This window comes from Oncorhynchus kisutch, linkage group LG18 (genome assembly GCF_002021735.2).
Source record: "Oncorhynchus kisutch isolate 150728-3 linkage group LG18, Okis_V2, whole genome shotgun sequence".
NCBI classification, from domain to species: domain Eukaryota; kingdom Metazoa; phylum Chordata; class Actinopteri; order Salmoniformes; family Salmonidae; genus Oncorhynchus; species Oncorhynchus kisutch.
The window spans coordinates 69383164-69401981 of record NC_034191.2 but is presented as its reverse complement, the minus strand read 5'-3'; the positions used below and the strand labels follow the sequence as shown (position 1 = coordinate 69401981).

At 46.4% G+C, this 18818-nt stretch overlaps 1 protein-coding gene across 7 annotated transcripts in view; it reads left to right on the top strand.

Moving 5' to 3' along the window:
• atp8a2 (ATPase phospholipid transporting 8A2) overlaps positions 1 to 18818 on the top strand; it is a 57550-nt gene that overhangs the window by 14326 nt on the left and 24406 nt on the right. For 6 of the 7 annotated variants that reach the window (XR_004204040.1, XM_031796646.1, XM_031796645.1 and 3 more), the window contains 22 exons: positions 5193 to 5292; positions 5517 to 5615; positions 5834 to 5879; positions 6045 to 6085; positions 7405 to 7478; positions 7794 to 7863; positions 7943 to 8070; positions 8223 to 8334; positions 8526 to 8694; positions 8801 to 8928; positions 9014 to 9091; positions 9218 to 9351; positions 9492 to 9567; positions 9661 to 9766; positions 9931 to 10013; positions 10116 to 10165; positions 10238 to 10307; positions 10417 to 10501; positions 14639 to 14778; positions 15997 to 16135; positions 16589 to 16653; positions 16809 to 16895. Coding sequence is in view for 6 of the 7 variants with exons in the window: in XM_031796646.1 (XP_031652506.1) it covers positions 5193 to 5292; positions 5517 to 5615; positions 5834 to 5879; positions 6045 to 6085; positions 7405 to 7478; positions 7794 to 7863; positions 7943 to 8070; positions 8223 to 8334; positions 8526 to 8694; positions 8801 to 8928; positions 9014 to 9091; positions 9218 to 9351; positions 9492 to 9567; positions 9661 to 9766; positions 9931 to 10013; positions 10116 to 10165; positions 10238 to 10307; positions 10417 to 10501; positions 14639 to 14778; positions 15997 to 16135; positions 16589 to 16653; positions 16809 to 16895 (2080 nt within the window). In the remaining variant the exon portion in view is untranslated. The remainder of the gene's footprint in view (positions 1 to 5192; positions 5293 to 5516; positions 5616 to 5833; positions 5880 to 6044; positions 6086 to 7404; positions 7479 to 7793; positions 7864 to 7942; positions 8071 to 8222; positions 8335 to 8525; positions 8695 to 8800; positions 8929 to 9013; positions 9092 to 9217; positions 9352 to 9491; positions 9568 to 9660; positions 9767 to 9930; positions 10014 to 10115; positions 10166 to 10237; positions 10308 to 10416; positions 10502 to 14638; positions 14779 to 15996; positions 16136 to 16588; positions 16654 to 16808; positions 16896 to 18818) is intronic. The other variant, XM_031796644.1, reaches the window with a different exon arrangement.

The window sequence follows — 18818 nt, the reverse complement described above, 5'->3', positions numbered from 1 at the left end:
ATCAAAAGAAATCAGCCAAGACCTCAGAAAAAAACATTCAAGTCTGGTTCATCCTTGGGAGAAATTTCCAAACGCCTGAAGGTACCACGTTCATCTGTACAAACAATAGTACGCAAGTACACTGCTCAAAAAAATAAAGGGAACACTAAAATAACACATCCTAGCTCTGAATGAATGACATATTCTTATTAAATACTTTTTTCTTTACATAGTTGAATGTGCTGGCAACAAAATCACACAAAAATGATCAATGGAAATCAAATTTATCAACCCATGGAGGTCTGGATTTGGCGTCACACTCAAAATTAAAGTGGAAAACCACACTACAGGCTGATCCAACTTTGATGTAATGTCCTTAAAACAAGTCAAAATGAGGCTCAGTAGTGTGTGTGGCCTCCACGTGCCGGTATGAACTCCCTACAACGCCTGGGCATGCTCCCGATGAGGTGGCGGATGGTCTCCTGAGGGATCTCCTCCCAGACCTGGACTAAAGCATCCGCCAACTCCTGGACAGTCTGTGGTGCAACAGACTGTCCAGGACTGTGGTGGATGGAGCGAGACATGATGTCCCAGATGTGCTCAATTGGATTCAGGTCTGGGGAACCTGCGGGCCAGACCATAGCATCAATGCCTTCCTCTTGCAGGAACTGCTGACACACTCCAGCCACATGAGGTCTAGCATTGTCTTGCATTAGGAGGAACCCAGGGCCAACCGCACCAGCATATGGTCTCACAAGGGGTCTGAGGATCTCATCTCGGTACCTAATGGCAGTCAGGCTACCTCTGGTGAGCACATGGAGGGCTGTGCGGCCCCCCAAAGAAATGCCACCCCACACCATGACTGACCCACCGCCAAACCGGTCATGCTGGCGGATGTTGCAGGCAGCAGAACGTTCTCCATGGCGTCTCCAGACTCCGTCACATGTGCTCAGTGAACGGTTGGCATTTGCCAGAGAACAAAAAGATTGGCGAATTCACCACTGGCGCATTCGCCAATCTTTTTGTTCTCTGGCAAATGCCAAACGTCCTGCACGGTGTTGGGCTGTAAGCACAACCCCCACCTGTGGACGTCAGGCCCTCATACCACCCTCATGGAGTCTGTTTCTGACCGTTTGAGCAGACACATGCACATTTGTGGCCTGCTGGAGGTCATTTTGCAGGGCTCTGGCAGTGCTCCTCCTGCTCCTCCTTGCATAAAGGCGGAGGTAGCGGTCCTGCTGCTGGGTTGTTGCCCTCCTACGGCCTCCTCCACGTCTTCTGATGTACTGGCCTGTCTCCTGGTAGCGCATCCATGCTCTGGACACTACGCTGACAGACACAGCAAACCTTCTTGCCACAGCTCGCATTGATGTTCCATCCTGGATGAGCTGCACTACCTGAGCCACTTGTGTGGGTTGTAGACTCTGTCTCATGCTACCACTAGAGTGAAAGCACCGCCAGCATTCAAAAGTGACCAAAACATCAGCCAGGAAGCATAGGAACTGAGAAGTGGTCTGTGGTCACCACATGCAGAACCACTCCTTTATTGGGGGTGTCTTGCTAATTGCCTATCATTTCCACCTGTTGTCTATTCCATTTGCACAACAGCATGTGAAATTTATTGTCAATCAGTGTTGCTTCCTAAGTGGACAGTTTGATTTCACAGAAGTGTGATTGACTTGGAGTTACATTGTGTTGTTTAAGTGTTCCCTTTATTTTTTTGAGCAGTGTATAAACACCATGGCCACGCAGCCGTCATACCGCCCAGGAAGGAGACGCGTTCTGTCTCCTAGAGATGAACGTACTTTGGTGCGAAAAGTTCGAATCAATCTCAGAACAACAGCAAAGGACCTTGTGAAGATGCTGGAGGAAACGGGTACAAAAGTATCTATGTCCTATATCAACATAACCTGAAAGGCCACTCAGCAAGGAAGAAGCCACTGCTCCAAAACAGCCATAAAAAAGCCAGACTACGTTTTGCAACTGCACACGGGGACAAAGATTGTACTTTTTTGAGAAATTTCCTCTGGTCTGATGAAACAAAAATAGAACTGCTTGGCCATAATGACCATCGTTATGTTTGGAGGAAAAGGGAGGAGGCTTGCAAGCCGAAGAACACCATCCCAACCGTGGAGCACGGGAGTGGCAGCATCATATTGTGGGGGTGCTTTGCTGCAGGAGGGACTGGTGCACTTCACAAAATAGATGGAATCATGAGATAGGAAAATTATGTGGATATATTGAAGCAACATCTCAAGACATCAGTCAGGAAGTTAAAGCTTGGTCACAAATGGGTCTTCCAAATGGACAATGACCCCAAGCATACCTCCAAAGTTGTGGCAAAATGGCTTAAGGACAACAAAGTAAAGGTATTGGAGTGGCCATCACAAAACCTTGACCTCAATCCTATAGAAAATGTGTGGGCAGGAACTGAAAAAGTGTGTGCGAGCAAGGAGGCCTACAAACCTGACTCAGTTACACCAGCTCTGTCAGGAGGAATGGGCCAGAATTCACCAAACTTATTGTGGGAAGCTTGTGGAAGCCTACCTGAAAACATTTGACCCAAGTTAAACAATTGACAGGCAATGCTACCAAATACTAATTGAGTGTATGTAAACATCTGACCCACTGGGAATGTGATGAAAGAAATAAAAGCTGAAATAAAAAATTCTCTCTCCTATTATTCTGACATTTCACATTCTTAAAGTGGTGATCCAAACTGACCCAAGACAGGAAATTTTTACTTGGATTAAATGTCAGGAATTGTGAAAAACTGAGTTTAAATGTATTTGGCTAAGGTGTATGTAAACTTCTGACTTCAACTGTATATGTAAAAATGAACAATTGCAAAGAATGCTGAGTATTATTCTAATGAGCTCTGCCCTGAAACAATACACGGTGTGCTTTGCAGTTCATTTTCACATATACATGTTGGTCATTAAGCAGGCATGCTCAACTAAGGTAGATCAACAACATATCAGTCATAGCAAGTAAAACGTTTTTGTAATCGTTACTGAGACTGTTGATGTTCGGGTTGGCTACTTGCAAATTGATTTTTGTAAACAAAATATGTATTTTGTAATGTATTTAATCAAAATACAAGTATGTAGTTTATTTTGATACATTGATATTCATGGTATTTTGTATCTGTATTTTATCATTGTATTATGTCATTTGTGCCCATACCTGCTTGTGGGCGGGATTGAGGGCAGTGCCCAAACGGAATCTGTATCTGTGGGGAATCTCTTATCATTAGTGTCCCAGATGACTGCTGTATATTCGGTGGTGACAATGACTATGGAGCTATACATGTTAAGTTGTGTAGCCTTGCAAACCAGACCAATAGCATTATGTTTTGGTTCAATTTGACACCGTCACGGTACCAATGAATTGTTTACATGTATTTTTACACCCCATGTGCACATTTATTTCTGTTCCCTTTTAAGAGGATAAGGGTTGAATACAGTAGGGTACGTTACAGGACATTCTGTATAAAAATGTAGAAATGCATGGTGAATAATAGATATGCTTCTCTCATGTATATTAAGGACCCATGTCAGCTCTATCGGCAACAGTTAGGATGTTACGCCCTCCTGAACATTACCCTGGCGCCTATACAATCCAGCAGGTTCTAGTTACGTGGGTAGAAGCCTGTCGTCAGGCGTTAAACGCACCTCATCGATCTGTCTTTACTGTCAGGAGATTCAATTCTGCTCTGAAGCAAGCCTATTTCAGGTCCGTTAATGAGATTAAGACGGGCCTTCGCCAACTCGTTTTATTGGATCACCAGGCTTTTCCTGGCCTGTGATTGGACAGTCTGGCTTTGGAGACATGCCCTTTGATGTCCCATTGTTCCCATATGTCTTTAGTTGAAAGCTTCACTGCTCCTATTGAATACTCTGAGATTAAATTCCTATAGCCCCTCTTCTCTTTTCATCCTCCTCTTTTCTACCTTCAAGTCATCTTTCATTCACAGCCCTGTGTCTCTGTGCAAATCTACTCCATCTGTCAATCAGTCACCACAGCCGCTATGAGCAAATACTTAGCTTAGATGTTGTCCGTAGTCACAGATCTAGGATCCGCTTACACTCGCCTATTTCCTAACCTTACGAGTGTGTGGCTTTGGGCTTGTCTCCAAGGAGATGCTGACGTGTTGGAGGATTTAGATACAGTAAGACACACACACACCAACACAATCACGTACACATAAACACACGTTTGAGTTAGCTATATTGGCCAGGATAAAGACAGACCCTGAACTGAAGGCTGATTTGAGTTATTTTAGTCTCTTATAGCTGCTGGCTATTATCAGGGCTAATCAATGCTGTTGTCTGATCAATACAGGTGATCGACTGACAAGGTTTGCCTGTTTGGGAGGTTTGGTCTAAATATAAAGCTTTGAACAGTGACGTTCGGTTCATTTGCGAGGATGTGAAGGTGTGCAGCCCATAATAGATCCTTTTATGTTTTTGTGCCCGAGCATGTTTAAATCTAATTGTGTAGTCTCTCTAATGGGGTTTCAAGTGCATCAATAATCTGCTATCGGTGGAGAAGGGATTTGAAGAAGAGATTTACACTCTAGTGACTACCTCTGTTTTACACTGGAGACCACCGAGGTGGTTTCTTCCAAAGGAAATCAAACTCAATTTTTGTCTTTTTCAATACGATATAGGGGGATTTCTCTTTTGGTGTGCTGATTTAGTGCCCAATTCAATCACATCCGCTTTAGCCGACATATCCATAGTGGTTGTTTTGGCGACGTCGGAGGTGGAACCGCATTAGAGCTGTCGAATCCACAAGCAGCTCCGTGCGGTAGGCTATTGCAGACACTGCCATTGGATGAACGGAGACGTGTTCGTAACAATCCCATGCAGCCTCTACACCTCCATTAGACTCGCATAAATCTTTATTATTTTGTTTAATTATGGAAAAAAAAATGTCATTTTCGATATGCTATACAGCCTACACTTTCTCATTCTGAACTTCTAACGCGAGTGGGAGGGGTGTGACTTCGTGACAACCACACGAACAGCTGCTTACCGATTTGACAGCTCTTATCGCAGTTACACCTCCGACACTGCCAAAACACCAGCTATGCGGGTATCTGCTATTGCCGGTTAACGCTTGATCGGATTGACTCCCAGCCTTATTGTGTTTCATTACTGTGGAGACTAACCCTGTGACATCCCTGTGTCCCTCCTCCTCCTCCTCAGTACCACTAAGTACGGGGTGTTTACCTTCCTGCCTCGTTTCCTGTACGAGCAGATCCGCCGCGCTGCCAACGCCTTCTTCCTCTTCATCGCCCTAATGCAGGTAGACCACGCCCACAATGCAGAGTACAATGGGTTTACTCGAGGGTGCAACATTATAGAGCATTCACATAGAAATGTGTTATCTAGATAAGATATGATTCTCTTTCATGTAAAACTATGAAACGAATCAGCTCTATTCATAATATTTCTATCTGTAACCTGCACTGACAACCTGACCACACCCTCAGCCTTTCCTCGATGTTGTGTCTGTGTTCTTCTTGTCAGCAAATCCCTGATGTGTCTCCTACGGGTCGTTACACCACCCTGGTACCACTCATCTTCATCCTCACTGTGGCCGGGATCAAAGAGATCATAGAGGACTATGTAAGTAGGACGGACACAGCGCGACAGCCATCAACAGACACGGCTCAAGAACCAGCTCACAGCTCAACAGACACAGTTCAGCTCCCTTGCTGTGGAACAACCACTCCTCTGTTCCAAAACAATGTCTTAGCCAGCGCAGTGCCGTTTTGGTGCGTTTTAATGTGAAAGAAAGAAAGTGAGACTCATAAGGAACTAACAAACCCTCTGTCTCTTTACAGCAAAGACACAAGGCAGACAACACAGTCAACAATAAAAAGACCACAGGTATTGGACGATTGTGTGTTTGCGTATGCATGAGTGTGCCTGTGTCAGTCAGTTTTATTTGGATGAGTGAATAACTAGTTTAAGGGAATAGACAATTGTGCTTAAGAAAGGATGAACAGTGTATGAAGTGTCTAGGCTAATAGCTCTGTTGTCATTGTGTCTCAGTTCTGAGGAATGGAGCCTGGCAGACCGTCATATGGAAACAGGTACCATTGTCCTCATCCTCTCCACAGCCTGTCTGACTAGTGGTTACAGATAAAGACCAGAGTTCTTTCCGTACCGCACGACCTGAATGGGGAAAACTCCGAACTCAAGTTGCAGCCTATAACTCGGGCCCAGAGTTTTTCCTGATCAGGTTATCTGGTGAAAGAGAACTCATGGCCCTAGTTAGGAAGACTTCATGGCACATTATTTACCTCTCCAGAATGTTCTCTGGCGTCTTTCTCCACATTGATTAATATCCCCTGTATCTAATGTCCTTGCTTTGACTGAGGGAAGCGTCAGATATGAACATCCACTGTAAAGCTACTTGCTGCTCACTGTCACTTTCTCTCTCCCTCCACCAACCCTATCTCCCTCCACCAACCCTCTCTGCCTCCACCAACCCTCTCTCCCTCCACCAACCCTCTCTGCCTCCACCAACCCTCTCTGCCTCCACCAACCCTCTCTGCCTCCACCAACCCTGTCTCCCTCCACCAACCCTCTCTCCCTCCACCAACCCTCTCTCCCTCCACCAACCCTATCTCCCTCCACCAACCCTCTCTGCCTCCACCAACCCTCTCTCCCTCCACCAACCCTCTCTGCCTCCACCAACCCTGTCTCCCTCCACCAACCCTCTCTCCCTCCACCAACCCTCTCTCCCTCCACCAACCCTCTCTCCCTCCACCAACCCTCTCTCCCTCCACCAACCCTCTCTCCCTCCACCACCCTCTCTCCCTCCACCAACCCTCTCTCCCTCCACCAACCCTCTCTGCCCCCACCAACCCTCTCTGCCCCCACCAACCCTCTCTGCCCCCACCAACCCTCTCTCCCTCCACCAACCCTCTCTCCCTCCACCAACCCTCTCTGCCTCACCAACCCTCTCTGCCTCCACCAACCCTCTCTGCCTCCACCAACCCTCTCTGCCTCCACCAACCCTCTCTGCCTCCACCAACCCTCTCTGCCTCCACCAACCCTCTCTCCTCCACCAACCCTGTCTCCCTCCACCAACCCTGTCTCCCTCCACCAACCCTGTCTCCCTCCACCAACCCTGTCTCCCTCCACCAACCCTCTCTCCCTCCACCAACCCTCTCTCCCTCCACCAACCCTCTCTCCCTCCACCAACCCTCTCTGCCCCCACCAACCCTCTCTCCCTCCACCAACCCTCTCTGCCTCCACCAACCCTCTCTGCCTCCACCAACCCTCCCTTCTTTCCCTCTGTCTTCTCCTGCTTCACATTCTCTTGCACTTCTCTTTGCCCCCACCCACCCTGTTCTCATTTTCATTCTCTCCTCCCGCTGTTGCATTGCTGCGTCCTGGTCACAAGGTGGCAGTAGGAGACATAGTGAAGGTGACCAATGGGCAGCATCTTCCAGCTGACATGGTCATAGTGTCCTCCAGGTTGGTTTGCGGTGACATTGTGTGATGTCACCATTATGTTTGATCAGGGCTGTTCAATTCTAGTCCTGGAGGGCCAAAACACTTCTGGTTTTTGTTTCCACCTGGTAGTTAAATTGCACTCACCTGGTATCCCAGGTCTGAATTAGTCCCTTATTAGACGGAGAGGTTGAAAAGCAGAAGGGTTTCGGCTCTCCAGGACCGACATCGAACAGCCCTGTGTTTTGATAAATGTTTCAATATTTTTAATTTGCCTGTTGCATAGATGAATGTGGAAGTGAATGATGTGGTAAAGTTGGACTCCATCCCTCTCCACAGTGAGCCTCAGGCCATGTGTTACACTGAGACCTCCAACCTGGACGGAGAAACCAACCTGAAGATCAGACAGGTGAGACGTGTGTTAGGAATGACCCTAAAGGTGTGTGTATTTTATCAGTGTACCTGCTCTAACTGAGTGTGTGTTTCAGGGTCTCACTCACACAGCTGGTCTCCAGTCTCTGGAGGAGCTGATGGGTCTCTCTGGCCGTCTGGAGTGTGAAGAGCCCAACAGACACCTGTACGACTTCACTGGGACCCTACGGCTGGACAACCAAAAGTACTGAACACACACTCTCATCTGAACACACTCTCATCTGAACACACTCTCATCTGAACACACTCTCATCTGAACACACTCATCTGAACACACACCTACCATAGAATTACATTTTCAACCTCCACCTGATTGTCACTGTTCTCTCTCTCCAGTGCGGTTCCTCTTGGTCCTGACCAGGTGCTACTGAGAGGTGCCCAGCTCAGAAACACACAATGGGTTGTAGGAATTATAGTCTACACTGGACATGACTCCAAACTGATGCAGGTTAGCCATTTCAAGCCTTTGTGATCCAAACCTAACTTGAACCATAGTCTTGAATCAAGCCAATCTTACCTCTACAAAGCAGTAGAGCTTGGTGTTCCTTCTCCACTGCTTTCTTTTGAGTTAGTGTGTCATTTTGGGTGTTTTGTAGTTTCACATGAAGGATGTAATAATGTGGTGAATGTTCCTTCCAGAACTCGACCAAGGCCCCCCTGAAGCGTTCTAACGTGGAGCGGGTGACAAACGTCCAGATCCTGGTGCTGTTCTGCATCCTCCTGGTGATGGCGCTAGTGAGCTCTATAGGAGCCTCCATCTGGAACAAACAACACACTGAGGAGGCCTGCTGGTACCTGTCACGCGCCGGTGAGAATACACACACTCACTCACTCTCTCATGGGTGGACACACACACGCGTTATTCATTCTCTACTCTTCCATATAAGCTCTTGACTGTGTGTGTGTGTCTACAGGGGATATCTCCACTAACTTTTGGTATAACCTGCTGACCTTCATCATCCTCTACAACAACCTCATCCCCATCAGCCTGCTGGTCACTCTGGAGGTGGTCAAGTTCACACAGGCCCTCTTCATCAACTGGGTACGGACACGTGTGTGTGTGTGTTTTTCGAGTGTTTAACTCTGTTTAGCGGTGTCATGAAACTCCCTCTGTGTTTGGTGGTCAGGATGAGGAGATGTACTACTCTGAGACAGACACACCCGCCATGGCTCGAACGTCCAATCTCAACGAAGAACTGGGCCAGGTGAGGATTTGGATCAAATCAAATGGTGGATTCCACCTATCTTGACCATGTTCACATCAGGGCTCAACCAATCAGAGTTGAATTCTGTTGTGTACTGCTATCTTTTCTTTATTTCCTCTCTCCCAGGTGAAGTATCTGTTTTCTGATAAGACAGGAACTCTCACCTGTAACGTCATGCACTTCAAGAAGTGTACCATCGCTGGGATCACATACGGCCACTTCCCTGACCTGGATGTTGATCGTTCCATGGAGGACTTCAGGTCAGTGATCGCCTCTTCTTCTGCACCTTTGGCTGTGCTATGACCCACTATCTATACTACAAACACCCCAATACCCTTTTCTTTGTTGTATACAATGAGTTGTGTAGGTAGTGTTTAATTCTGTCCGTCTCCTCTCTCAGTCCCCTGCCGTCCAGCAGTCTTAACTCCACAGAGTTTGATGACCCCGCTCTCATCCAGAACATTGAGAAGAACCATGTAGGTGTTCCCCTGAGCTCCTGAGATCTTCTCTAATGACGATTCTTATACTGAAAGAGAATGACACTGGGCCATGTATCTCTCCCCCCCCAGCCAACCTCTGCCCAAATCTGTGAGTTTCTGACGATGATGGCGGTGTGTCACACAGTGGTCCCAGAGAGAGAGGGGGACCAGCTTATCTACCAGGCCTCCTCGCCAGGTAGACAGCCTATCTCTTCACAGCTTATACACCATAGAGACAATCATAACTCAGCTACTAGACAATAGGACCAATCACATCCTAGCTACTACACATTAGAGCCTATCCCAAAACGTCCTAATATGTGCAATGCATGTGTGTTTTTGTTTTTTTTCTTTCCACAGATGAAGGAGCTCTGGTAAAAGGAGCCAAAGGTCTGGGCTTCGTTTTCACAGCAAGGACTCCTGGCTCCGTTATCATGGAAGCTGTAAGTGTGGGTTTGAGAGACTGGGATGGAGGGCCATTTGAAGAAAGGTAAATACTCATCCTGTTCACTGTTTAATTATTGGTATTTCTCTGTGTCTTTCAGAGGGGGAAGGAGAAGAGCTTTGAGTTGCTGAATGTGCTGGAGTTTTCAAGGTAAATAAAATTACATACTCACTCACTCATAACATTGACAGACACTTAAAAGTCTATTTTTTTTCTCTACAGTAACCGTAAGCGCATGTCTGTAGTGGTCCGAACCCCCGATGGGAAACTGCGTCTGTACTGCAAGGGAGCAGTGAGTATAACCCCAGTCATTGAATGCACCACAGTTTATTCCCATAGTGTCTTTGCTCATAATGATGATGAAACGGCGCATGTTGATGATGTCATGATGTTTGTTTCAGGATAATGTGATCTTTGAGCGTCTCACTGATGCGTCTCAGTACAAAGAGCTGACCATCGCACACCTGGAACAGTTCGCCACCGAGGGTACGGGCCTTTCTCTTATATGTCAAGACATATATTCATATCTACATTATTACTGCTTAATTCAGGGATGGGCAACTTTGTTGGGGGTGGGGGCTGCAGTGGCTGGTGGATCTGGTACCACATGCAGTCAGAGCCGGCCCTAGCCTTTTGGGGGCCCTCACCTTGAGAGCAAAACACTTTAGCAGCTCCCCTCTTCACAGCGGAGAAAAGACCAACGTTTTAGAGTAGGGCTGACTCCATTTAGTCGACTGTTTGGTCGATAAGCTGTTGGTTGACCAGGATTGTTTTAGTCGAGCAGTGGCAAACGTATAAAAAGATACTTGTCTGATTCACGCCTGTCTGAGTGGACTAATCCATTACCGAGGCCGAGGGGATGCACAACAGACACTTGTCTGATTCACGCCTGTCTGATTGGACTAATCCATTACCGAGGCCGAGGGGATGCACAACAGACACTTGTCTGATTCACGCCTGTCTGATTGGACTAATCCATTGCCGAGGCCGAGGTGATGCACAACAGTATCACCAGTAAGTAGGCCTACATTTACTGTTAATTACCATCGTTTCCCATCTACACTGTTTGTTTTTGTTAGGGTCATTTCTGTTTAATGCATTCAATACATTATTCTTACAGCCTTATCATTGTAGGCGTGCACAACCTAGGCTGCACTTGTGAGGAAAAAACCTTTGGTTCATTTCATTCCATTTAGGAGTTGTTTGGAGTGCTCCTGTCAATCTTGAGTAAGGACACGCACTTGATTATGCATAGAAGAAGGCCTAGGCTACCTGGCCTGAGTGCAAATGTACACCTATAAATGTTCCCACCTGGGGATCTGATACTATTTCTGATTCAGAAGCTCTACAGTGATGGTGAGTTAAGATAAAGTAATGTTTAATTCGCATCAAACAGCAAGTAAACTAAGTATGTTTTTACATCCAGTGAGAAAGGCTACGTTGAGGAACTATCAATCTAAAAAAAATCTTTCCTGCTCTCTCCCTTTCAATAACCACTCAGCATGAAAGGGGGAAAAAATGTCATGCTCTGATCCGGTGGAAATGTCATAAATTAGGCCGACCTGATTACTTCTTATCCCTTGGACAAATAGAGTACAGCTGTGTGTCTATCGAGCTCACTGGTGGCGCTGGAAACTCTGAGGGCCCAGAATATTTTATAGGTTGCAAGTTTGCAAGCACAAGTTTTGTGCCAGACCAAGTTAATAGCTGATACAATGTTTCAAGTTTCCTGCAGATAGCCAATGTGATTTATAGGATATTCGTTTTTATCAGGATATTTTCAGGCTGCAATGTTTTTATTTGTTGGCTGATATGTAGGCTATTTTTACATACTGGTAATAGAAGTTACAGTCGGGGGCCTCCCGAGTGATGAAGCTGTCTGAGACACTGCATTGGGGTGCTAGAGGCGTCACTACAGACCCGGGTTCGAACCCGGGCTGTATCACAACCAGACGTGATCTGGAGTCCAAGCATTGTCCAGGCCGGGGTGGCTTTACTCGGTTCATCGTGCTCTAGCGACTCCTTGTGGCAGACCGGCAACAGCAGGCTGACCTCGGTCGCCAGTTGAACAATTCAGTATGTTTACACATATGAATATGACAGTACGATAGCTTGACACCCAAATGGAAAAGGTTACCAACAGCTGGTGTAGCCTTGTACAGGCAACTTCAGGAGCATAATGCAGTCCCTCCCGGATTTCACAATTTTTTTTGTGTGATTTCTGCAGCCAAAAATGGTTGATTTTGATGCAGCTTTTCTGAAATTCTGCGATACATTTTGCGATGTTATTTTTCACGTAAATTTTATATAAAGCAATAAAAAGTAATGTGCTCAGTTTTAGGATGATTTTAAGAAGAATACATAATACAAAAACAATTAAACATCTAAAGTGCTCAATTTAGTTTATTTTCTGAACAAACAGCTCTGTCATAATCCACTCACACACACCTCTCCATCAGGCTTGGGGCTTGCTATCAACACGAGTATTACCATTTCAAAAAAATCCAGAAAGATTGTTTTCAAGATCCGTATTACGTTTTACAGAGTTTAAAACGGCAATGCTGACCAATTGCACTCAGTGCTTTGAGCAGTGCTCTCTATAGACAGACTGGGGAGAGCAGAGTGCCCACCACCCTACTAAAGCCAAGGTTAGACTGGGGAGAGCAGAGTGCTGACCACCCTACTAAAGCCAAGGTTAGACTGGGGAGAGCAGAGTGCCCACCACCCGACTAAAGCCAAGGTTAGACTGGGGAGAGCAGAGTGCCCACCACCCTACTAAAGCCAAGGTTAGACTGGGGAGAGCAGAGTGCTGACCACCCTACTAAAGCCAAGGTTAGACTGGGGAGAGCAGAGTGCTGACCACCCTACTAAAGCCAAGGTTAGACTGGGGAGAGCAGAGTGCTGACCACCCTACTAAAGCCAAGGTTAGACTGGGGAGAGCAGAGTGCCCACCACCCGACTAAAGCCAAGGTTAGACTGGGGAGAGCAGAGTGCTGACCACCCTACTAAAGCCAAGGTTAGACTGGGGAGAGCAGAGTGCCCACCACCCTACTAAAGCCAAGGTTAGACTGGGGAGAGCAGAGTGCTGACCACCCTACTAAAGCCAAGGTTAGACTGGGGAGAGCAGAGTGCCGACCACCCTACTAAAGCCAAGGTTAGACTGGGGAGAGCAGAGTGCTGACCACCCTACTAAAGCCAAGGTTAGACTGGGGAGAGCAGAGTGCCCACCACCCTACTAAAGCCAAGGTTAGACTGGGGAGAGCAGAGTGCCCACCACCCTACTAAAGCCAAGGTTAGACTGGGGAGAGCAGAGTGCTGACCACCCTACTAAAGCCAAGGTTAGACTGGGGAGAGCAGAGTGCCGACCACCCTACTAAAGCCAAGGTTAGACTGGGGAGAGCAGAGTGCTGACCACCCTACTAAAGCCAAGGTTAGACTGGGGAGAGCAGAGTGCTGACCACCCTACTAAAGCCAAGGTTAGCGGAGTGAAACGCACTCACCTTGATACTTTCAGTGCTTCCCACAGTCTTCCCTGCTACCACTTCAGTCATGGTGATCTGCCGCTGCTGTGGGAACTGTTCTGACATTCTCATATGCTTTGCTGATTTGATTGTTGACTTTCTCTTGTTTCCAAAAACATTTGGAAATTGTTTCACACAGTCTTGAGCTGCTATTTTTGTTCATTGTACTGCCTGACAGCCATCAACAATCAGCCATCATCTTCACACGTGAATACGCTGACAGGCCAGGGGGGAAAACTGTGTTAAAGTGTGGTTGGATTGTGCAATTTTCTACGGTAACAGTGCAAAATCACGAACCCGCTTTTGATTGAACCTTTTTATGTGGTAAAAGTGCATTTGATTGTTCAAAATTGCAATCTTTCGCATAATATGGGCTGATTTGGTTGATTTTGCTTCGAATTATGCGATCGCAGAATCCTGGAGGGCCTGATGGCAAAATATGTGAAGGCCAGAGGCAGCAGGAGGAGGGTCGATCGGGAAACTGATTTTTCTTTCTTCTGGCTATATTGAGCCTTGGCTTCCTCTAGGTGTTTTTTATTTTTTAATCACAGTGCTTAAACCATCAGACAAAGCTCAGTAGCGTACATATATAGTTGATTTAATTCAAACGTAGAGTGTGTCTATTATAGAAGAATACACGTTGGTCGAAAGAACAGATGACTCTCGGTCGACCAGCATTGTTTTTAGTCAGAGACGGCCCTATTTTAGAGTTAATTTCCTTCAATTTCACACATTTTGGCATAGGGTGGAAAGAAATGTTTGCCGTTTTTGATAGACATTCTCACTCGGATATCCTAACAACATCATTGGGCTACCCCGGATCTGTAATTCGATCATGATTACTACAAGTTTAGATGGTCTAGCCAGCTAACTTACAAAGCAGAACAAAAATTGCTGGGCTAATTGAGTGACTGTCAGCGATTGACATAAGAGAGAAACTGCTGATGCACAACCACATTTCAAAATTGCACCTTGTATATACTAACTCTCAACTCTAAATTGAGACCCTAGCTGAGTTCCAAAAATGTATCGTGAGCCTACAAAAATGGGGGCAGGATGCCCATCCCTGACTTGATTCATATATGACCCTGTCCCCCCCCAGGTCTGCGGACTCTGTGTTTTGCCTATGTTGATCTGGAGGAGGGGGTATACCAGGAGTGGCTGAAGGAGTACACCCGTATAAGCACTATCATTAAAGACCGGGCCCAGAAACTAGAGGACTGCTACGAACTACTGGAGAAGGTAAGGATTGGGGTCAATGGTTAGCATTGCATTGCATTGAGCTACAAGTGGTGCAGCGGTCTAAGGCACTGCATTTCGGGCTGTATCATCACCGGCCGTGATCGGGAGTCCCATAGGGCTGCGCACAATTGGCCCAGCGTCATCCGGGTTAGGGTTTGGCTGGGGTCGGCTGTTATTTTAAATAATAATGTGTTCTTAACTGACATGCCTAGTTAAATAATACATCTAGTTCGATACTGTAAAGCCATACCTCTGTACTCTAGCATGGCAAGATAGTGATGACCCCTTACACCATACCCTTCAGTCAGTGTGTTGCTGGGCTGGTGGGTTGTTTGTCCAGCAGAGGGCAGAGTGGTCCTACTGGATCCACTGTAGCGGGATATAAGGACCTCTCTGTGCTGAAGAAGCGGTGTGTGTTATCCTCTGCCAGTTACTAACCTGTCAACCGTACAGATGCCCTGTAACCCAGAGGACAGCTCCAGTATACATCTGGACATGATGAGGCCTGTGGTCATTAAGAGACTGGACATGGCAGCTGTTGGCAGGAAATGTATTCTGAGAGTGTATATTAAGGCTGGCCATTAGGCTGGAACATGGACACCATTGCTTTCTTTGTTTGGCTGTTTCTCAGGTAGTACTCCAATAAAGAGAGCGGTTTTGAAAGACGGCCCAGAGTAGAGGAGAAGGAAGGTGATGGGATTAAAGAGAGGTAGACTGGAAGACCACAGGGATAATTATCCTCACCAGTCTGCCAAGAGCCCCGTAAAACTGGAATCAACAAACACTGCACCGTTACCAGCTGGGGGGCGTGTGTGTGTGTGTGTGTGTGTGTGTGTGTGTGTGTGTGTGTGTGTGTGTGTGTGTGTGTGTGTGCACGCGCATCAATAATGAGTGTATTTGCATTTTTTAATTGAGTTCAAAATAAATGTTTGGGGAACATTAACAGACTTTCCCTATGCTGCTGTTTGACCCACTTACAGAGTTTTAACATGCTGCACGCCTCTTCTTACCCTGCCGTATGCTGCTGCTGCCAGCCAGGCTGTCTCTCCAACTTGGATGTAGTTTCTAAGATGTCCTCAAAACACAATGAACCACCAAACTCCTCCAAGTTGTATTTTGTCCAGAAAAGCATTTTCTGAATGTATTTGTCTCCCTCTTAGTCTATTCTCACTCATTCTGTCTCTTTCTCTCTCTCTTTCTTTGTGTGTGTCTCTGTAGGACCTGTTGTTGTTGGGGGCCACAGCTATAGAGGACCGTCTCCAGGCAGGGGTCCCTGAGACCATCGCTACTCTGATGAAGGCCGACATCAAGATCTGGGTCCTCACTGGAGACAAACAGGAGACCGCCATCAACATAGGTGAGAGAGGGATGGAGGGAGAGAGAGATGGAGGGAGAGAGAGATGGAGGGAGAGAGGGATGGAGGGAGAGAGGGATGGAGGGAGAGAGGGATGGAGGGAGAGAGAGATGGAGGGAGAGAAGGATGGAGGGAGAGAGAGATGGAGGGAGAGAGAGATGGAGGGAGAGAGAGATGGAGGGAGAGAGAGATGGAGGGAGAGAGAGATGGAGAGAGAGATGGAGGGAGAGAAGGATGGAGGGAGAGAGAGATGGAGGGAGAGAGAGATGGAGGGAGAGAGAGATGGAGGGAGAGAGAGATGGAGGGAGAGAGAGATGGAGGGAGAGAGAGATGGAGGGAGAGAGAGATGGAGGGAGAGAGAGATGGAGGGAGAGAGGGATGGAGGGAGAGAGAGATGGCGTTTACTTCTTGATGAGTGTTTCTATGCTGTAGCTGAGATTTTATTCTCTATCTTAGGTTACTCCTGTCGTCTAGTTTCCCATGGCATGTCCCTCATCATCGTCAACGAGGATTCACTGGATGTGAGTACATATTTTTTCTTCTTCTTGCCTTACCAATTCCTCCTTTACCCCCCCCCACCCATCATCCACCTCTTCCTTTCCTCTTCTCCTCATCCTCATTTTCCACTTACTACTCCTGCTCCTTCTCTTCCCTGTGTGTGTGTGTGTGTCTTTAGGGTGGGTTCTATAGTGTTACCGTGGGAACTAGGGTGTGGCTGAGCAAAGATTGGAGGGTGTGTTTCTTTGTCTGCTCACAGGTGGAGGTAATTAAGCTGTCTGGTGTCTTCCTGTAGAAAGATCTCTTTCTCTCCTCTCATCCCTCTGTGTGTGTGTGTGTCTCACTCACTCACTCACTCACTCACTCACTCACTCACTCACTCACTCACACACACACAAATTGAGTGAGAATTTCCTCTGGGTAAACACAGGGCTTCTTCACCACTGCAGATCCACTGGATTGGCATAGTCTTTCTTTATTACATATCTGTGAGCATTATTGAGTGTGTGTGCAGACCCCAGTATCAGAGACATTCTGTAGAATATAGTTTGCTGCAGTCAAATTCTACAGATTGCATTTCAACCTTAGGCTTGTTAAGTTGTGTGTCATTCTAAGTGGTTGGGTAACTGTCATGTGAGAATGGCTCAGTCTGCTAGTTTTAGTGGAGTTAATTTGTCTGTGAGACAGACAGTCTGCAGATAGCAGGCAGGGTTACGGCCTGTAAACGCCATTGTGTCTCAGAATGTGTGTATGAAGTGGAATGTGTACTGATGGACTGCTTTGGGATAGAGCGAGATATCAGAGTTACCATATGGAGAGAATGGACAGAGTGCCACAGAAGTGTGTTCACCGTGACTGTTTAGCTCGGGATGTGTTGTTCACCGTGACTGTTTAGCTCGGGATGTGTTGTTCACCGTGACTGTTTAGCTCGGGATGTGTTGTTCACCGTGACTGTTTAGCTCGGGATGTGTTGTTCACCGTGACTGTTTAGCTCGGGATGTGTTGTTCACCTTAACTGTTTAGCTCGGGATGTGTTGTTCACCGTGACTGTTTAGCTCGGGATGTGTTGTTCACCGTGACTGTTTAGCTCGGGATGTGTTGTTCACCTTAACTGTTTAGCTCGGGATGTGTTGTTCACCTTAACTGTTTAGCTCGGGATGTGTTGTTCACCGTGACTGTTTAGCTCGGGATGTGTTGTTCACTGTGACTGTTTAGCTCGGGATGTGTTGTTTGGTCACTGTGACTGTTTAGCTCGGGATGTGTTGTTCACTGTGACTGTTTAGCTCGGGATGTGTTGTTCACTGTGACTGTTTAGCTCAGGATGTGTTGTTCACCGTGACTGTTTAGCTCAGGATGTGTTGTTCACCGTGACTGTTTAGCTCAGGATGTGTTGTTCACTGTGACTGTTTAGCTCAGGATGTGTTGTTCACCGTGACTGTTTAGCTCAGGATGTGTTGTTCACCGTGACTGTTTAGCTCAGGATGTGTTGTTCACCGTGACTGTTTAGCTCAGGATGTGTTGTTCACCGTGACTGTTTAGCTCAGGATGTGTTGTTCACTGTGACTGTTTAGCTCAGGATGTGTTGTTCACCGTGACTGTACTATGCACACTTCATCCTGAGCTAAACAGTTTGATTTCCTTTATTATTTTTTCAGGGAGCCCAATTGAGACCAATGTCTCATTTGCAGTGGTGCCCTGAGTACAAAAATGCTACCAACACAACAAAATATATATATATTTTTTTAACTACATGGCAACTATAAATAGTGTATATTGCATCAGGTTATTACAACAAGTTTTATAATCGTCAATTGAAACAATTGCACACTTCAGTAAACAACACAGTGAACACATCTAAGCAGAGAGAGGCTTAGATGGAGGTTGTGTAGGTTGTGTGTGTGTGGGTAGAGTGTGTGTAAGTCAGTGGTATTTAAACTTTTTCAGCGGACTTTTTCCACCAAGAATTTCTCGAGAACCCACCCCAAATCTAATGACACAACCTTAAAATTGGTAAATTGAGATTGTTACATCAACAAATAACTTTCAATTCATTGGTTTTTAATCTCTTATCAAAATGAAAAGAAAAATTAATGTTCTATTTTTTTCTTAAGTTATCTTTCTCAGAGTTTGTATACTGGGCCATACAATAATATGTACTCTGCTAGTTAGCTAGCTAGCTACAGTAGCC